Raw genomic sequence first — 15,621 nt, 5'->3', positions numbered from 1 at the left:
TCTGAAGCTGTTCTGGAGATCTGGGGAAGGCAAGCAAGATACTTCAAGGCTGCTGGTACCATCAGCAGCAGCTCAAGCTCTTCTTAAGAACTGCTCATTAAAAATAGGAATTTGTTTTAGGAGAAAGATCCGACTGTTCTTTCTAAATTGTTAGATTGTAGTTTTACAACACAGAGAGAAACAGCGTCCCATTCCTTTCACCAAGACAAACTAATATCTAAAAACCTGAGCATACTCCTTCACCAACAGGACTTAAACCACGTTCCTTGGAACTGTTTCCCCAAACAATCGACGTATGTCCGTGGCCACATTGCAATAGCTACTCTGCGGGGAAGATCTCCTCAGTGCGTGCTCAAGTCCTTACTAACATGGAATGGGTGACAAATAAATGGGTGCTGTGCATCTGTGTATTTGTCAATAAATGTGTGAAATCTTCCCACTATTTACTCAAGTAGGTGAGACTGTAAGTATGAAGTAGCTATTTTTCCCTAAGTGAATAACCAGTCTGCCCCTCCAAATCTACATGAAGCAAAATAAGACTTTTGGGTTGACAGAGCATATTTCCTTTCTCTAAGATATGCAGATATGGAATATAATTAAAATATATTATCAGTGGTTGTAAATCTCTGGCACCAGTAACCAACACACATATTGCAGGAAGTCGGCCTTTGTCTAGCATTAGCTCTATGTCTCCAATGAAGTATTGTTGTTCAAGGAGATTTTAACTTGAGAGCCTGGCATGACCAATTTTGATAAGTCTGTTGTTACACCGGGAAATACAGACTGGCAAAGATGTGTCTTTCCCTGAGCCAAAGGACTCTATTGAGGCAGGCAGCCTGACTGAGAAATGGTTTCAGGTACTTCTTTCTCCGTGTTAAGAAGAGTCTTACCCTAGATAAACTGGTTGGGTCGCAACACCAGAAAGCACCAGTACCAGACCTATCTTTCCAGCTTACGCATCCAGAGAAGAGGCCTTATTGGCCTGTTTGGCAGTCAAGTCAAGGCAGAGGGGAAGGGGAAAGCTCATGATGGTTTTTAAGCGTCGGATGCACTTGCTGAATTTTTCGTAGTTTGCAGGGCTGTTACGATGTAGCTTTGACAGTTCCTGATAAAGGGGTCCTGGCAATCAGTGGGAAAACGCAAGCATCGCATCCTAGAGCATGCCGTGCGGGCAGGCAGCATTGCTGCATTGCTTCCTGAGCCTCAGCACTTCCACTCCTGCCTCTTTAAGAGCTTCTGATTGAAGAGTCTTCTCCTTAACATCCAGCTTCTCAGGGGTCCCCAGTTCAGTCCGTGCTTGCGCTACCCCTCAGGCTTTCCCCCCCTGTTTAAGTCCTCGTTCTCCAATGACCAGCGTTTACTCCAAGCAGACTGTGCAAAGCAAGGCATGGAAAGCCTCTGTCAAATGGGCAGAGAGCGGCTTCCCATACTGCTGCGGCATAGTCAGCAACAGCTACCACTTGTATCCCTCTGGGTAACTCTGTAGTGCACATGCTTAAAGAAACAACACAAAACCAAAAACAATTCCCCCGTCTAAAAAAACCTCCCGCCCTTCCTCTCCATAAAACCCACCCCCCAAAATATTGCTTGAGATTCATTTATATGAATTGTTAACCATCATGGACAAACATATTACTCTAGCTCTAGCTAGAAAAAGAACATAAGAGGAGAAAAAGAAGCTTTTCTCACATAAACTCTCCTTACGTTAGAAGAGAGTGACTGTGAATATATGAAAGTGAAAAAGGCTTGGGGACCTCTTTCAGGGAGCTAAAGCACATTTTGCCACAGTAGAGCAGGATGCAAATCAAGAGAATGGGGCTGGGAGAGAGGGAGAAAGCCCAAATTTAACTGTGTTCAGCAAATTGTTACCAGACACTACAGTGCAATAATGAGATTATACAAATACCAGAGAAAGCATGAATTAGAGAAGGATATGCAGAGAGGGGTGCAGGAGAAAGCGTATGTGCAAGTAAACTACTCTTCCCGTACAGTAATGCTTATTTTTCAGAGTGGACCAAGAGCAGAAGAATTCCTCAACACCTGAAGTCGACATCTGTAACAGGACTGAAGAGCAATTCTCTGGACAGCTCTTCCTCACATTGGTTGTATCATTTGAGACCTACAACAAATTGCAGTGGCAATATGGAAACGGTCTGAAAAAAATAAAGTCTGTATTGCTTTTCTGTTCGTGTTTTACCCTGGTTGCCACTGGGTTTGCAAACTAACAATATTTAAGGCTACAGAGAAGTAGCCATCGATATTTAAGGCTACTTCCTTTTGGTAGGGTAATTTCCCTGTGCTGGTCCAACAGTGTCAGTCATACGGACAAACTTCTGAGTGCATACCAACCAGGAACTGTTAGAAGATCTCCCTTGAAGTAATATTACTGCTGCTAGTCAATATATGCTTACGGCAGCCTCCAAACATCACATACTAGAGTAATGGGCAGACTGCTTGTACAGTGTACATCTCAGACTAGTTGCTAATTAATTTCTCTGTCAAATCCTGAAGCAAAACTATCGGATGCCTGGGACCTAAGCCTTTCTGACCAACCGCATTTTAGTAAGAGAAAAGAAAAACAAAACAAAATAAACACCCATCATAAAACTAATAAAAACATATACATTAGCATTGTAGAAGAATGACGCTTGTGTCATATTCCATGGGTTTTGGCTTCACGCTGGCTCATGGGCACTGCGAACACTGAACTGGAAGCAAACAGTGGCAGAAACTAATAGCCCCCAGCAACCCCAGGAAGGTTTAATTTTAAGACTGTTCTACTGAAATGATTTTTTCTATTCATGGCAATGACAAAGAACAACTTCATGTGAGAAAGCAGCAACTGGTGCCCAATGGAAAGATTGACGAGATCAGATTTCTTTGTGATTTTGTCTCACACAGGGCGCAAGGAAATAAACAGTAACCCATGCAGAAAACAAGTAACCTGATGGATATAAGCTACTTGAACGTTTTCATTGCTAAAAAGAACTTTCTCTGTGGAGGAATCGAGCATCTCTGCTCTGGAAGATACCCAAAGTATGTTTAGAGTCATCAATCCCAGACATCATTTTTAACTAGCAGCCAAAATGACACTCCTGCACTCTATCATTGACTAACACACAGGGCAGAGGAAGCTGTTAGTCTAATACCTGCCTCCCTTGCACAGAGGTCACCGGCGCGGGGAACCAGCAGCAAGCTTTACCAAACACACCCACATTCTGGCTTTCCTTCGACAGTGTTGGACAAGAGCTCCCTGCCCCGCGAGGCAGGCAGCAGCAAAGAAGAGTCCGTAAAAACCCCCAAACTTGAAGACGAGTATCAGAAATTCAGAGTCCTCACATCCGGCCGGCGGTGTGCAATGTCTCGCCCCCGAACCAGTGTTTGTTCAGTGCTCCCTGCAGACTGGATGCGGCCTGAAACAGGCGGGCGAAGCTCACCTCTGCCCAGTGTGGTTCCTGTTCGCCTCCGCGTTTAAGGCCAAGTTGTGTAGGAAGAGAAAAAGCTGCCACCACACTTGATTTCTGTTCTGCTGATGCTGTAGAGAACAGTTGAAGCAAGGTTATTTATATTTCTAAAATTGCAACATACCACTTCTCTTTTCCAATAACAACTCAGTTACACTTTTCAAGAGCAGACACTTTAATCCCATCAGCATAACAAGGGGGTGCAGCAAGGGATGAGGGGAGAGAGGGAAATGATAAGTTCTCCAGAAATAATTGTAGCTCTAACATTACAAAAAGAAAAGAGCAGACCCTTTATGCATTGTGCACAAGAGGATTAAACTTTTTTTTTTGCTTGTAGGATTTTGCAGAGTTTAGCCAAGTGCTGTTTTTAATCAGATTGGCTTCTGAGCCTTTCAAAAGCCCCAGCTGCATGAACAAACAACCTTTTTTTTTTTTTTTAAAAAAAACCCCCCCTTCACCCCAAAAGTAAAAAAAAAGAAAAAAATATAACTGGTGATCCATCTGTAAGTGATTTGACACCGTGAAGGTCAAAGGGTTAATCTTCAATTTAAACCACACTGCTGAGACAGCAAAACTCTGATTTCATCTAGTACAAGAAAACACATTCGTGCACACACACACTCCCCCACCCTCCCCCCACCACATTTTCCTTCCCAGCATCTCCAAGATAATACTGCCCTTTTTATAGCCACTTTTGACAGTAAGCCATAAATAATCAGCCTTGGAGCCCTTTCCTACTGACTGGAGCCAATTAAACCTTAAGCAAGAACATACTTGAAAACACACAAAAAACCAAAACCAAGAGGTTATTTCAGGTCCCATTGTCAAGGAAGAAACATGGGAGTTGAGTTTCAGGGGGACATCAGACTATATAATGCAGCTTTGGGGCAGGGACACTGTTCCTTCTTTTGTTATATGTAATCACTCCTGCAAAAATGGCTCCGATTATACCCCCACCTTCCCGCACTTTAATGGCATCTCATACAAACAGGTGGGTTTCTCTTTACATTGCCCAGCCTGGGATACTATTTCACCTCAATAACCGACCCTCTATTAGAAGTCAGTCTTTGTTTTCTCATCCAGAATTCCATATTTGCTAAGCAGGACTGATCATTTCTGGAAAACAAAACAAACCAGCCCCAACCTCTCCCCCCACCCCCAATCCCCAGCAGACAAGGAAACAGAAGACTGGCTTCCAACAACTTTGCCTCAGTACACAGGAGTTCATAAAAGAGCACTGAAGCACATTATATGAACAAGATGTTTCAACTCAGATTAGCCCAACAGGGCAGAACAACACGGTTACAAGGCATTCTTTACGTAATCACAAATAAGAGAGAGCTGCAACTGGACTTGGTGTATTGGAGATGTGTCAATAAACAGCTCTTCAAAGCCCTCCCAGATAGTCATTAAATTATGTTCGTATTTCAGCGGGAGTAGATCTGTGCCATTTGAATCACAAGTACATACAAAACAGGCTTCGGAAAACCTCTGTTCATCTCGCATCTTAGCAGTGGGTCATTCTTCTTACCCTCAAGACTTAACAGTTGTCTCCTGGATTTAGAAGAGTTCACACAGATCCCATCACACATTTCAACACCACTGTGTTTGCAGCATAACCCACAGACAGCGACTCTAGAGCCCGGTATCATTTATTTCAAAGTAACCAGCCCTGGGTTCAGTCCGTACTGATTGTCCAGCATTGCTAGGTTTACAGGTGAAAACAATCTTTTATAAACTATTCCCTAGGGCTGGGTTACAAAAACCTAATTTGGTTTCAAAAAGCAAGATGTTTTTTGTTTTGTTACTCGCCTCTCGGTTTGACCAGGCTTGTCCTTCCTCATCAAACTCCAGAGATTCTTCTCACCCTCCTCCATAGAGGCACACTCCCAAACCTGCTTGAACATGCACATGGAACCACCATGTCCCGGTGACATCCAGATACCATGCTTTTATCAAGCTATTACAGTTTAAGTGGACTGCTCCTTAAACAGAGATCTTCGGGTAGCATGTCAATGAAGTGGCATGCAAGCACAATGCCGCCTTCTGCAGTTTCCACAAGTAGGGAACTATGCTAGGAGAGTACGGTGGACAAACATACTATAGATGCTCTGAAGACAATCTGCTTTCGCAGATTATTTTATTCTATTGCCAGCCAAGAGGGTAAAGAATGTCTTATAGAGACTTAGTATGGGAAATGCAAAAGGATGTTTAAAAATTGGTATCAAAATCCTAAACTTGAAATATATCTCAGCCTCACTGGTGGACCCTCTTTAATGGAAGCTCTCATGGAATTTTATAAACCAGGTTAATTTGGAGGCAGACAAGAGGAGGTGTGCTGATCTGGTATGTGCAATTTCAACTATTCCACACTGTCAGGAGTACAAATTACAAGTAAGAATCCCCATATTAATGTCCTGCTTCATGTAGGAGGCCGCTTTGGGCTTCTCACACAACATAACATGTTTCTAAATATTCTGTCTCCTCTTTAAGTTTTAAATGCCACCTCAGAAGAAAAGGATTACTTGTTCTTTGCTGTGAGAGGTAAAGGGGCCATGTTCAGGGAAAAACAGTGGAAGGACTGAGCTCATCCTCCTCCCTTTTTGTTTTTTTTTGAAGGTGGGGGAGCTTTTTGAGGAAAGTATTGGGTTTTGTTTTTATTTGGTAAATAAGAGTTTTTGATCTCTACTTTCAGGAGGGTTACAGACCTGCAAGAGAACCAGTGGGATGTGGCATCACAAATACTGAGAAAAACTGTAATTCTTTTTAGTTCATTCTCTATTGTATTTCACTGCCTCTTGCAGCCACTTTTTTGGTACAGCATTTTTGTCCTTCTCCAGTTAAAAATGTTTCCTGCTGTTTGCCTAAGACACTCAAGGAGATTTCCATGGAAGAGCAGCATAGGAATTATTTCACCCTTGTTCCCCCCGCTTATAAAAAGCATAAGATCTCAAATCACTTTATGAAGGACGTTGACACCATTAATTTTGTTTTGAAGTGAAAAAATAGAACACTAGGCCGAGGGCAGCTTTCCAGGTTTTATTCCTAGACCTAGGGCTTGCATATCCCTGGGTCTGTATTCAGCTAGCATTTCCTTCCACGGTGGCGTAGTCCCACACACACTTTCCCTGGCTTGCATACTGAAGCAGCCCACTCACACTGTCCTCTCTTCACACTAGTGCAGGAAAGTGAACTAGAGCAGGACAATGATCAAGGCCAGAACCAATCTGATAAAGAAGCTGTCTTTACTGTTGATCAGGTCATCCTAATCCATCTGATCCACGGCATCATGTAGTCAAGCTGACGCTTATGCCAGCACAACAGAAAGGTGACCTGAGAAGAGGAGCACGCTGGGACTGCTTGCTCCTTCAGCAGCAAGCCTAGCTAACGGGGTTTACAGTTATGGCCTCACTTCTGGGCTGATCTGCTTTCCGTGGTACTAATTCAGCATGGGACAAGAGCCACAGAATGGAAATGGCAGATATTCTTTGCAATACAGATAGAATAAACAATTTATGGAAAGAACCGTCACAGTCTAAAAAATGTCCTTTTCACAAGTTTCAGTAGCTTTTCCCTAGATATGTCTCTGCCAAGACCAAAATAGTCAAATATTTCAGGACTGAGGGGTTTTTGTGTGGTATAATTTAGCTGCCAGGAAGGACAGAAAACCCAGGAAAGTGACTCCACGAGTTTGGCATCTCATTTTTTCAGATGTGATACATTTCAAGTCAATTCTTACAGTCTTCTAAGACTCATAACTATGGTGGCACAGGTTTATAATTTCCTAAGCTTCCCTATGCTGGTTTGTCCCTCATCATAACAATTCAATCCTCAGAGCCACTACTGCACAAACGTATCAGGGATGAACACTTTGCCACCTCCATGTGGTAGCAACACGAGCATTTTGAAGCTCCTTTCTGAAGATGGAAAGAAGTCCCTTTTGCCCTCCATACTAACTGTAACTAAAGAAGACTAGTCTTGTGAATACAGTAAGTCAACACAAAGCTGGAAACACATAAAAACATTTCCTACTGCAGCTGCTGCTTTTTAAAGGGGATATCCTTACGAGACTGTCTGTCTGAGGCGTTAGCATGAATGCTTCAATGACTCACAGGGAAAGGCCATTTTACAGGAAAAGTGTCCTCTGCAGCAACAGTACATTAGTGAAGCCTATCCATGAACTGGGCTGAACCAAAAGCCAGAATACTGGTAGACAAACACAAAAAACCAGCAAGACTTTTACTGGAAGCAAATGAAAGAGGGACATGATTGACCCAACATTTATTCCCTCCCCATAATTAATTCCTAATACATGTTTCACGCTGTAAGCATACAGATATATATCTGTCAAATAGCACCCCAGACGTCAAAAGCTTTTTACTCCTACCAAGCCCTTGCACGGGGTGATCGAGGGGCCATCAGGACAGGTAATACACCTCAAAGAAAATGTTGTCCCTCTGACATAGCTCCTTGAACCCTTGAGCATAAATGTTTAACAGATGAATAGTATTCACTTTTCCACCTGATACATACGTGCCATTAATATCCCTCCTTAAAAAAATAAAGACTATGTTAATCATATACATGTCATATGTGGGTCTGGTACATTCCTATCGCATATACAGAAGGGTACACCTGTCTACACTCTTGATCTCATGGGCAACTTCTGACTTTGCTTCATGGCTTCCAGATAGCTAAGGGTCAAATTCTGATCCCAGCTTAACTAGAAGGATTAAAATATGGCCATAAATGGCACTATTAGAGCAAAAGAAGAATAATGGCATATGTGTGCATAAAAACATCATTCTTCCTTTAATGACTAATACAAGTATTAGCAATAAGTTGTTGGGATTTTATTTATTCACTGAAAACAAAAATACTTGCACACCGGGAGCAGTTGCTGACTCATCGCTGAAGGCTGTTTTGGCTGCCAGGTGGCTGGAGGCATATTGTGCTACCACAAAATATGCTTTAGCTTAGAAAGACTAGAAAGTCACAGTCCCCAAGGCAACAGAGGTTACAGAAGATGTCCCCCGCTGGAGAGAGAAACGCAGGCCAATGGAAGTCAAATACAAATCTTTCCAGCTGTGATTCCTAATGACCAAAGAATAATGCATGTGTAAAAGCAGCCGGAAAAAAAAAGGAGACAGTAACAGAGAAAAACTGACAGAGGAGCTTAGCGGCACAATTTCTCATGATGACACAGAGAGGAGGATGAGGATCTTCCTCGGGGATCTGCGTCCTTCTGGCTTGCAAACCCCGTGGCTCTCTTACGCAGGGCTAAACTTGTGGTAGAGGGAGGCGTCATCTCAAGTACTGCTTCCTTTCTCAAAGCCTCCATCAGGCTTTGCGAAGCAAGATAAGCAACATGCGTGTTTATGGAGAGAGGATGTACAGGAGCGGGCACAGCAGGAGGGATGTGGGGTGCAGGAGACCCCCAAAACCCATTTACGGGCTGCCCAGCCCAAGCAAGGGGGACGGCACTGACCGCTGCCAAGGCACTGGTCCGAGCAGTGACGTTCATTGCCCCAAACCTGCTGCAGGCACAGCTGCGCAGGTGAGCCCTTTCTCAACTTTCTTGTAGCTCAAAAACAAACATGCAGCCACTCGCGCCTTCCTCTCCAGAGCGGGCAGGAAGGGGAAGCAGACAGACGCCATGGCAACAGCCAGCCGACGGCAACTTGGGAAGGGCAACCCCCGGCCCCCTCGTTCCCAGGCCCCCAGCCTTCCCCTCCTGCACCCCCGGGGGGCACAACGGCTTATTTTCCATAAATACAGTAAATAAGGGTCTTGCATTTCCATAGAGCTGCACCTGATACCGCTTCTCTACCTGTGGCACGGGGTCTGGAGGGGCATTCACCCCCATGCTGGGGGGGGGGAAGAGACCCCCAGACCTCGCCTCCGTGCCTGGGAGAAGACACCCCCTCCCACAGCCACAGCTGCAGGCAGCAAGCACAGGCAGGTTTATTCATTCAGACCCTGAGTGCGAACTGACAGAGCTATTTCACAGCTTACCCTGTTTATCACCTAACCTGCACAGGCTGTGGGACGGACTGACCTTTATTTTGCATTGATTCCCTCACCACCAGAAGGAGGGAGGTGCTCCCGAAACTGCTTGGTGCACGGGAGACACCCCCTACTGATTAAAGCGTACCTCAGGGTTTTGGTTAAAATAACACTTTGCAAATTTTTGCAGGAAAATATTCTGGCGGGGGGACAAGGGGTGGGGGGGCCCCACGGGGCCCTGGCCTGGATACGACGCTGCCCTGCTGCGAGGGGAGCCTGCAGGCAGGCAGGCGGGCGGGCAGGTGCAGCGCTGGAGCCTGCGGGCAGAGCAGCCTCTCGTCTGCAGTTCTGATGACTCAGAGGCTAAATTTAGAGAGCGATATAAACACAGCAGCCACAGCGCAAACACTGCCTGGCAGAGCGGCTCTCACGCACAGCCCTCTCAGCCCGCTCCTCCTCGCTGGCCGGAGTCCGCGCGCCCTTCGGGGGCTCTCCTCGGCGGGTGGCTGCAGTCCCCCATCGCCAGCGTCTTGTCAGGCGCTACATCAGAAAAAAACTAATTGGGGTTAACAGAAGTTGCCTCACTGCTTTTATTTTTAGATCACTATTCTTTCTGCTGTGGTACAGTCCTCGGATTCCTTTGCCATTGGTGAGGGTAGCTACCAAGGAGAAACAAAAAAAAAAAAAACCCAAACAGAGACTATAAAAGGCTAGCAGGACATTCCTCCTCAATGGCTTGAAACAAAGGAGGACTCTGCAGTTGGGCGCTTGCTTTCCTGCCTTTCCACCATAAAATTTCATTGAGTAAAATACAAACATGCACACTCCTCACCATAAATAATCAGTCCAAACATCTCATCATCCCCCTCAGAGATGGCAGTATCTTAATAAGATCAACCAACCTAGGTGGAGGACTGGAGGCAGAACAACTGGGTTCCAATCAGCGATCCCTGCATGATCTCAGACAAGTTATAACCTGCATTTCCTAGTCTCCCACACTAAAAAAGAAGTGGGATATTACCGCAATTATTTCTTAATTGAAAAATAATTTCTCAGCTGTCACACTGCTACAAGCAGAAAGCACATTACCACTCACAGCCACCATGGTGCTGCAAAAGCCGAGGAAATGCAGAAAAGCCTACAGAGACCATTGGGGTTGTACATGAGCAGCAGCAGCACTGAACGCTATTTAAATCATACACCGATACTGCAGGTGATGTTAGAAATACTGTAAAACAAGTCACTTGTACTGTCCCAAAGAATTATTTTGTGTTCTTTAATGTGGGCGATCTTGATATTTTGAGCTTGTAGCCCCACTGCCTTAAGACACTGCAGTCCCGTGTCCGGCGGGGTGAAGGATTCACAGCGGGCCGTTGCACAGAGCTCGCAGTGCTCTCCTGCCACCGGGCTCCCTTATCCTCTGCCCACTTCCTCTACCAGAGCTAAGCAGGAAGTTTTGCTTTTTAACATTATCCCCTATTTTAAGCAGGAACAAAACCATAATATATTTAAATCTTTTTCAGCTGAAAGCATAGAGAAGGATAGATTAGGCTGCTGCAAGAGTTTTGTGGTTTTATTAAACTGATATACAATGGTTGTATGTGACTGTCGCATCAAGAGTTCGCATAGCCCAGCCGCCAACAGCAGCCTTACATGGCTGCCCGAGCAAAAGCAAAGAGGGCAAGTACATGCAATAGCTCCCCCTAATACTCTTTCAGCATCTAACTAGTTTGAGCTTAGGACTTCCTGAATCAGATCTGGTTTCTGTTTATTTAATGTCTCCTTCAATGGCCATAAACTTGTCCCGATTCCCCTTGAACTCAGATAAAGTGCTGGGATGCACAATATGCCTTGACAAGGAGTTCCACAGAGCCACCTATTGCATGAAAAACTACCTCATTTACTTTGAGCTGGCTCCTACTAGCTTGACTTGATTTTGCCTAGTTCTTGTACTGGGAGAAATTAGTCTATCCATCTCTTTCCTGTCACTTTTGATTTCTGTTTAATATTGCTACCCCTTTGCTTTGTGTCTTTTTTAGACTTAGCAGTCCTAGCCCATTTTTTCATTTTTCATATGGAAGTTTCATCATCCTTCTTGCCTTTCTCTGAAACTTTTCCAGTTCTGCTGTATCATTTTTGGAAGAAGGAAACGAGAACTGTAGGTAACATTCAAGATATGGAAGAAACACGGATTTATACAGTGGCATAACTATGTTCTTGTTCTCAGTTTCTTTTCTTAACATACCAAAGAATATAATTTCGGATCAGATGTGAAAGGGTCCAGCAAGTTTCTGTTAACCTAAATGTTAAGTAATCAGCTCCACAGGCAGCAGGATTTCAGAACAGGTCCTAGGCAAGGGGCAACAGGTTGCTGTCATTTGTATGCATAGGGGAAGCTGCACTTCCAAGCCCACCTCTTCCTTCATTGTCATTTGTCAAAATGGAAAAAAGCTAACAACATTAAGCAAAAAAATCTGTCTCCACTTCCTCATATCAAGTTCCTGGCTCCACTGACTGTGGGAACTCCTCCTCCCCCCTATGGCACCCTCCTTTCCTCAAGCCTAGGGTCCCAATTCCATAGCCCTGCAAGAACTTTGCTTTACACCTTAATCTTCCCAACCTCATATCCACCCTACCCCCTGCCCTCTAAACCAGGCTCACCCACTTCAGGAGTTCTCCACCTGGCACTCTCCCTCACCATGCTCCTGCATCCTCAGCTGGAAATTCAAGTCCTGCACCGACGGGCAATCCACAGACAGCAGAGCTGAAGAGGACACCCACTGCTTCACACAGTAGCAGGAGGGACCAGCAAGCACTAGCCAGCAGAGAAGATCCTGAAACATACTGAGCTACTTGGGAAACAAATGAATGAAAGCACTTACCCCAAGTCTCAAAGAGACTGCAAGTGCAAGTACAAGTAAAGTATGGAGCTGCCGGTGCTACAGGCTCACCTGCGGGACAGTTTGAAAGTCCCTGCATTACATTATTAGGAAGCTTTTCTGAACATTTTTCCTAAAATGTAAAGTCATCATAAAGGACAGTTTCCTGCAAACAATTCCAGTTAAAAAAGCAACTGTTAAAAAATTCCCTGAGTGTCCTCAATAAACGATGGAGAAAAGCCTGATGGAGTTTGAGATAAATGATGCACATGTAGCACTGTGCGCCCACTCTCTCACGCCGATAAGTTTCCGACAAGAGACATGGGCTCCCTGTTGCATAAGCAGAAGTGTCTCAGAGGAGGCCTCGATAACTCTCATGAGAGACAGAGGGGAAAAAATATGCAAAACGGAACAAGTTTCACTTTCAAAGGAAAACAACATTTCCTCCTGGACATTTTCGGTGTCATTAACTTGAGGCAAACAGGTACATGCCATCTGTCCACAGCCAGTGCGGATGCAGGCACTCAGGCTCCACAGGCTGCTCAAGCCCACTGCAGTGACGGCGAGAGAGTTACTTGCTGAACCAATTGGGGCATTCAGAGAAACAAAGTTTTCTATAGCTAGATCCACGGAGGCTTTTTGAGCATGGTCAGCATATCTAAATCAACTGCAGGATTCCTGATGTGTTGGAAAGGGGCTTTGTTGTTGTTTGTAATGCACTTATTTACTCAAGAAAGCTCAGCTCTGATTCAGCATCTGGTTCTCATTGAGGCTCAGTTTTTTTTAAACCGAGCTTTCCAGATGGGTTGACTGAAGCACAAGGAGGTCAAGAGACTTGTCTGAGGTCATACAGCAAGTCAGTGGCTCTGCTTGGACCCGAGCCCAGAACTGTTCAAGGCTACCACTCCTTGGCTCTTAAAGAGACAATTTTATCCCCTGTGAAGTGATCTTATCACCATGAAGAAGAGATGCGATAAAAGCAGTCTCCTCAAAGCTGCAGCCTGCTTAGAAAGAGTTATTTTATTTGGAAAAAGCCATAGCGTTCCAGTGTCTCAATGAAGCAAGTCAAACCAAAGGGGTGTGATACTGATATACAGTGTCATCCACCCCACTCTTGTATAACCCCATGCTCCTATGGGGCGGCTTTACGCTGCTGCTGCCGCCATCCCTGGTTGTCTACTCCCATCCCATCTAGCAGCGCATCATGTCATGAAATACACTGTCAGTTCAACATGGGTTGAAGCCCCTTCTCAAGGCGAGGGAGCTCAAGTGCACTCAGGACCTAAAGCAGAGCCCAAACACTTGTTGCCATGGCCTGGACATGTGGGGTGCAGGCAGCGCATCCCAGCCAACCAACCAGCAGATCCCCTAAGCTCAGCTCTGTTCTCCATAACCTCAGAGTGCACTCTTTAAGCTCAGCCACAGGCTAGGCTACAGCAAACAGTTCACAGATCCCATGGCAAAGGCACACTTGCTCCAAACTAAGAAGGAGGTGGCAGGTACTGGGTTCTCCTGCAGAAAGCATGGCTTGGCTCTACCTTTGTTTTCCAGGGGCGGGGTGAGAAAAGCACAACAGAGGGAACGTTGCCAGAAGCTACACAGCCTCAGACAGGTAAGAGGTACTAAAGAGCTTGAGAAAACATAGATGGCTCTTGCATGTCATTCCGCAGAGCCCTCTGCAAACTGGATCAACCTGTAGCAGGCTCTGCTGCTTAGGAACACAGAGCGTTGCTCAAGTCCTTCCTATAATAAATTCAGCATCATAAGGAGATGAAAGCCGCAGAGTGCTAGGGAATGTTGCGTTATTGCTCTAGCACTGTTCTAAGGATGAAAAAGCCAGGTTTTAAACCACTGTATTCTGTTTAATATATTAATAGGAAATGAAACCCTGACAATGGTGTACATGCCAAAAGCAAGCATAGGTGTGGCCAACTTTCTTATTCTTATGAGATGCATACCCAAAAATCTTTTGTATAGCCAAGAACCACAGAATAAATACCACATAGCTCCGGGAGCCCAGGGAAGAGATAACAGTGACTCTCCAGGGTTCCCAGTGTGGGATGGGGTTAGACCGTGCACGCAGCTGAGTCCAATGACAACTCAGTGACGTCAGCCTCAGCAGCTATTGCCTGCTCTGTTCCTTTCTCAGCCAGGGACGTACACTAACCAGCGGCCTTTGTGTCAACACAGCCTTGCTGCTGCAGCAGCAGAATGGGAGCCATACTTGAACTGCTGGAGAATTTCGCAGAACTCAAGAGCCATGAGAGGGCAACTCTTGAGTTAGCTGGATGCACTACTCCAATACTGAAAGCCTTTCCTAACTCCCACTGAAAGGGCACATATGTTTTCTTTTCACATGTTCACAGATAAGACGTTTTGTAGACTCCAAAAAGAGGCACAGCTTGTTGAAAACCAGGCTTGCTCTCTCTCAAGACTTCACAAGACCACACTGGTGTGACTAACTTTGTGGTATTCTAAATCTGATTCAAGACACCACTCTGGAAAGTTGGTTTTGACCAAATGTTTGAGACAAGCTGGAATGGGGCATCCAAATCAGGGACTAGTTTCACAGCAAGATAAACGACAGCCCAGTTTTCCACGTCTCAGAGACTGCCCCTTCCAAACCACAACACATTGTGAACCAGTTCACGTGTCTCCAGGGGCAGACTGCTTGCTTCTTCAGCAACAGGCTGGGAAGGGTCATTGCACACAGGACAGAGGGGCTTCTGCATAGGAGATCTGTGCAAAAAGCCAAAGGAAATCCTCCATGCAGGGATGGGAGGGAAAGGATTGGGCATGACAACAAAACACTCCACGGGGAACAGTGCCTTGGACACTAATATGTGGCTCAGCACTCAGTTTTCCTGACAAACAAGAAAGAATCCCTTAACAGATCCAAATGCCAAGGCCTATCCCAGGGTCAGGCTGTGGAGAACCACTGGCTGAACTATTCCGTCCTCGGGTTAAGTTTTCGGGTTGGGTTTTTTTCCGTTTTGTTTTCAAAATTAAATGGCTGAACGGCTCTCCCCCCCTCCTTTACAACTTGTTGCTCTTCCAGTTCAAACAAAGACAGCAGAGCTCCTCCTCTGCTGGCTGCGCCGTTGTCGGGTAGCGCAGGCGGACGCTTTTGTTTACTAACTCTCCCACATGCTTGGCTGAGAGGCAGCTCGCCTGGGCCGGCAGCCCTGGCTGCGGTCCTGTGCGTGGCACTGGGAGCCCCCGCAGCACCCGCGGCGGGCAGCTCGCCACAGGCCACGGGGAAGCAAAGGGCC

The 15,621-nt window shown here is 45.5% G+C and overlaps 1 protein-coding gene across 2 annotated transcripts in view; it reads right to left on the bottom strand.

Moving 5' to 3' along the window:
* Positions 1–15: 15 nt before the first annotated feature.
* BMF (Bcl2 modifying factor) overlaps positions 16–15,621 on the bottom strand; it is a 19,694-nt gene continuing 4,088 nt past the window's right edge. For both annotated transcript variants that reach the window (XM_009320976.1, XM_009320977.1), the window contains exon 4: positions 16–3,535. In XM_009320976.1, coding sequence (XP_009319251.1) covers positions 3,434–3,535 — 102 coding nt within the window. In that variant the 3' untranslated portion in view covers positions 16–3,433. The remainder of the gene's footprint in view (positions 3,536–15,621) is intronic.

This window comes from Pygoscelis adeliae, unplaced genomic scaffold (genome assembly GCF_000699105.1).
Source record: "Pygoscelis adeliae isolate BGI_AS28 unplaced genomic scaffold, ASM69910v1 Scaffold3, whole genome shotgun sequence".
Classification (NCBI taxonomy): domain Eukaryota; kingdom Metazoa; phylum Chordata; class Aves; order Sphenisciformes; family Spheniscidae; genus Pygoscelis; species Pygoscelis adeliae.
Note: the sequence above shows the minus strand (reverse complement) of the source record. Positions and strands in the feature narration are given on the sequence as shown.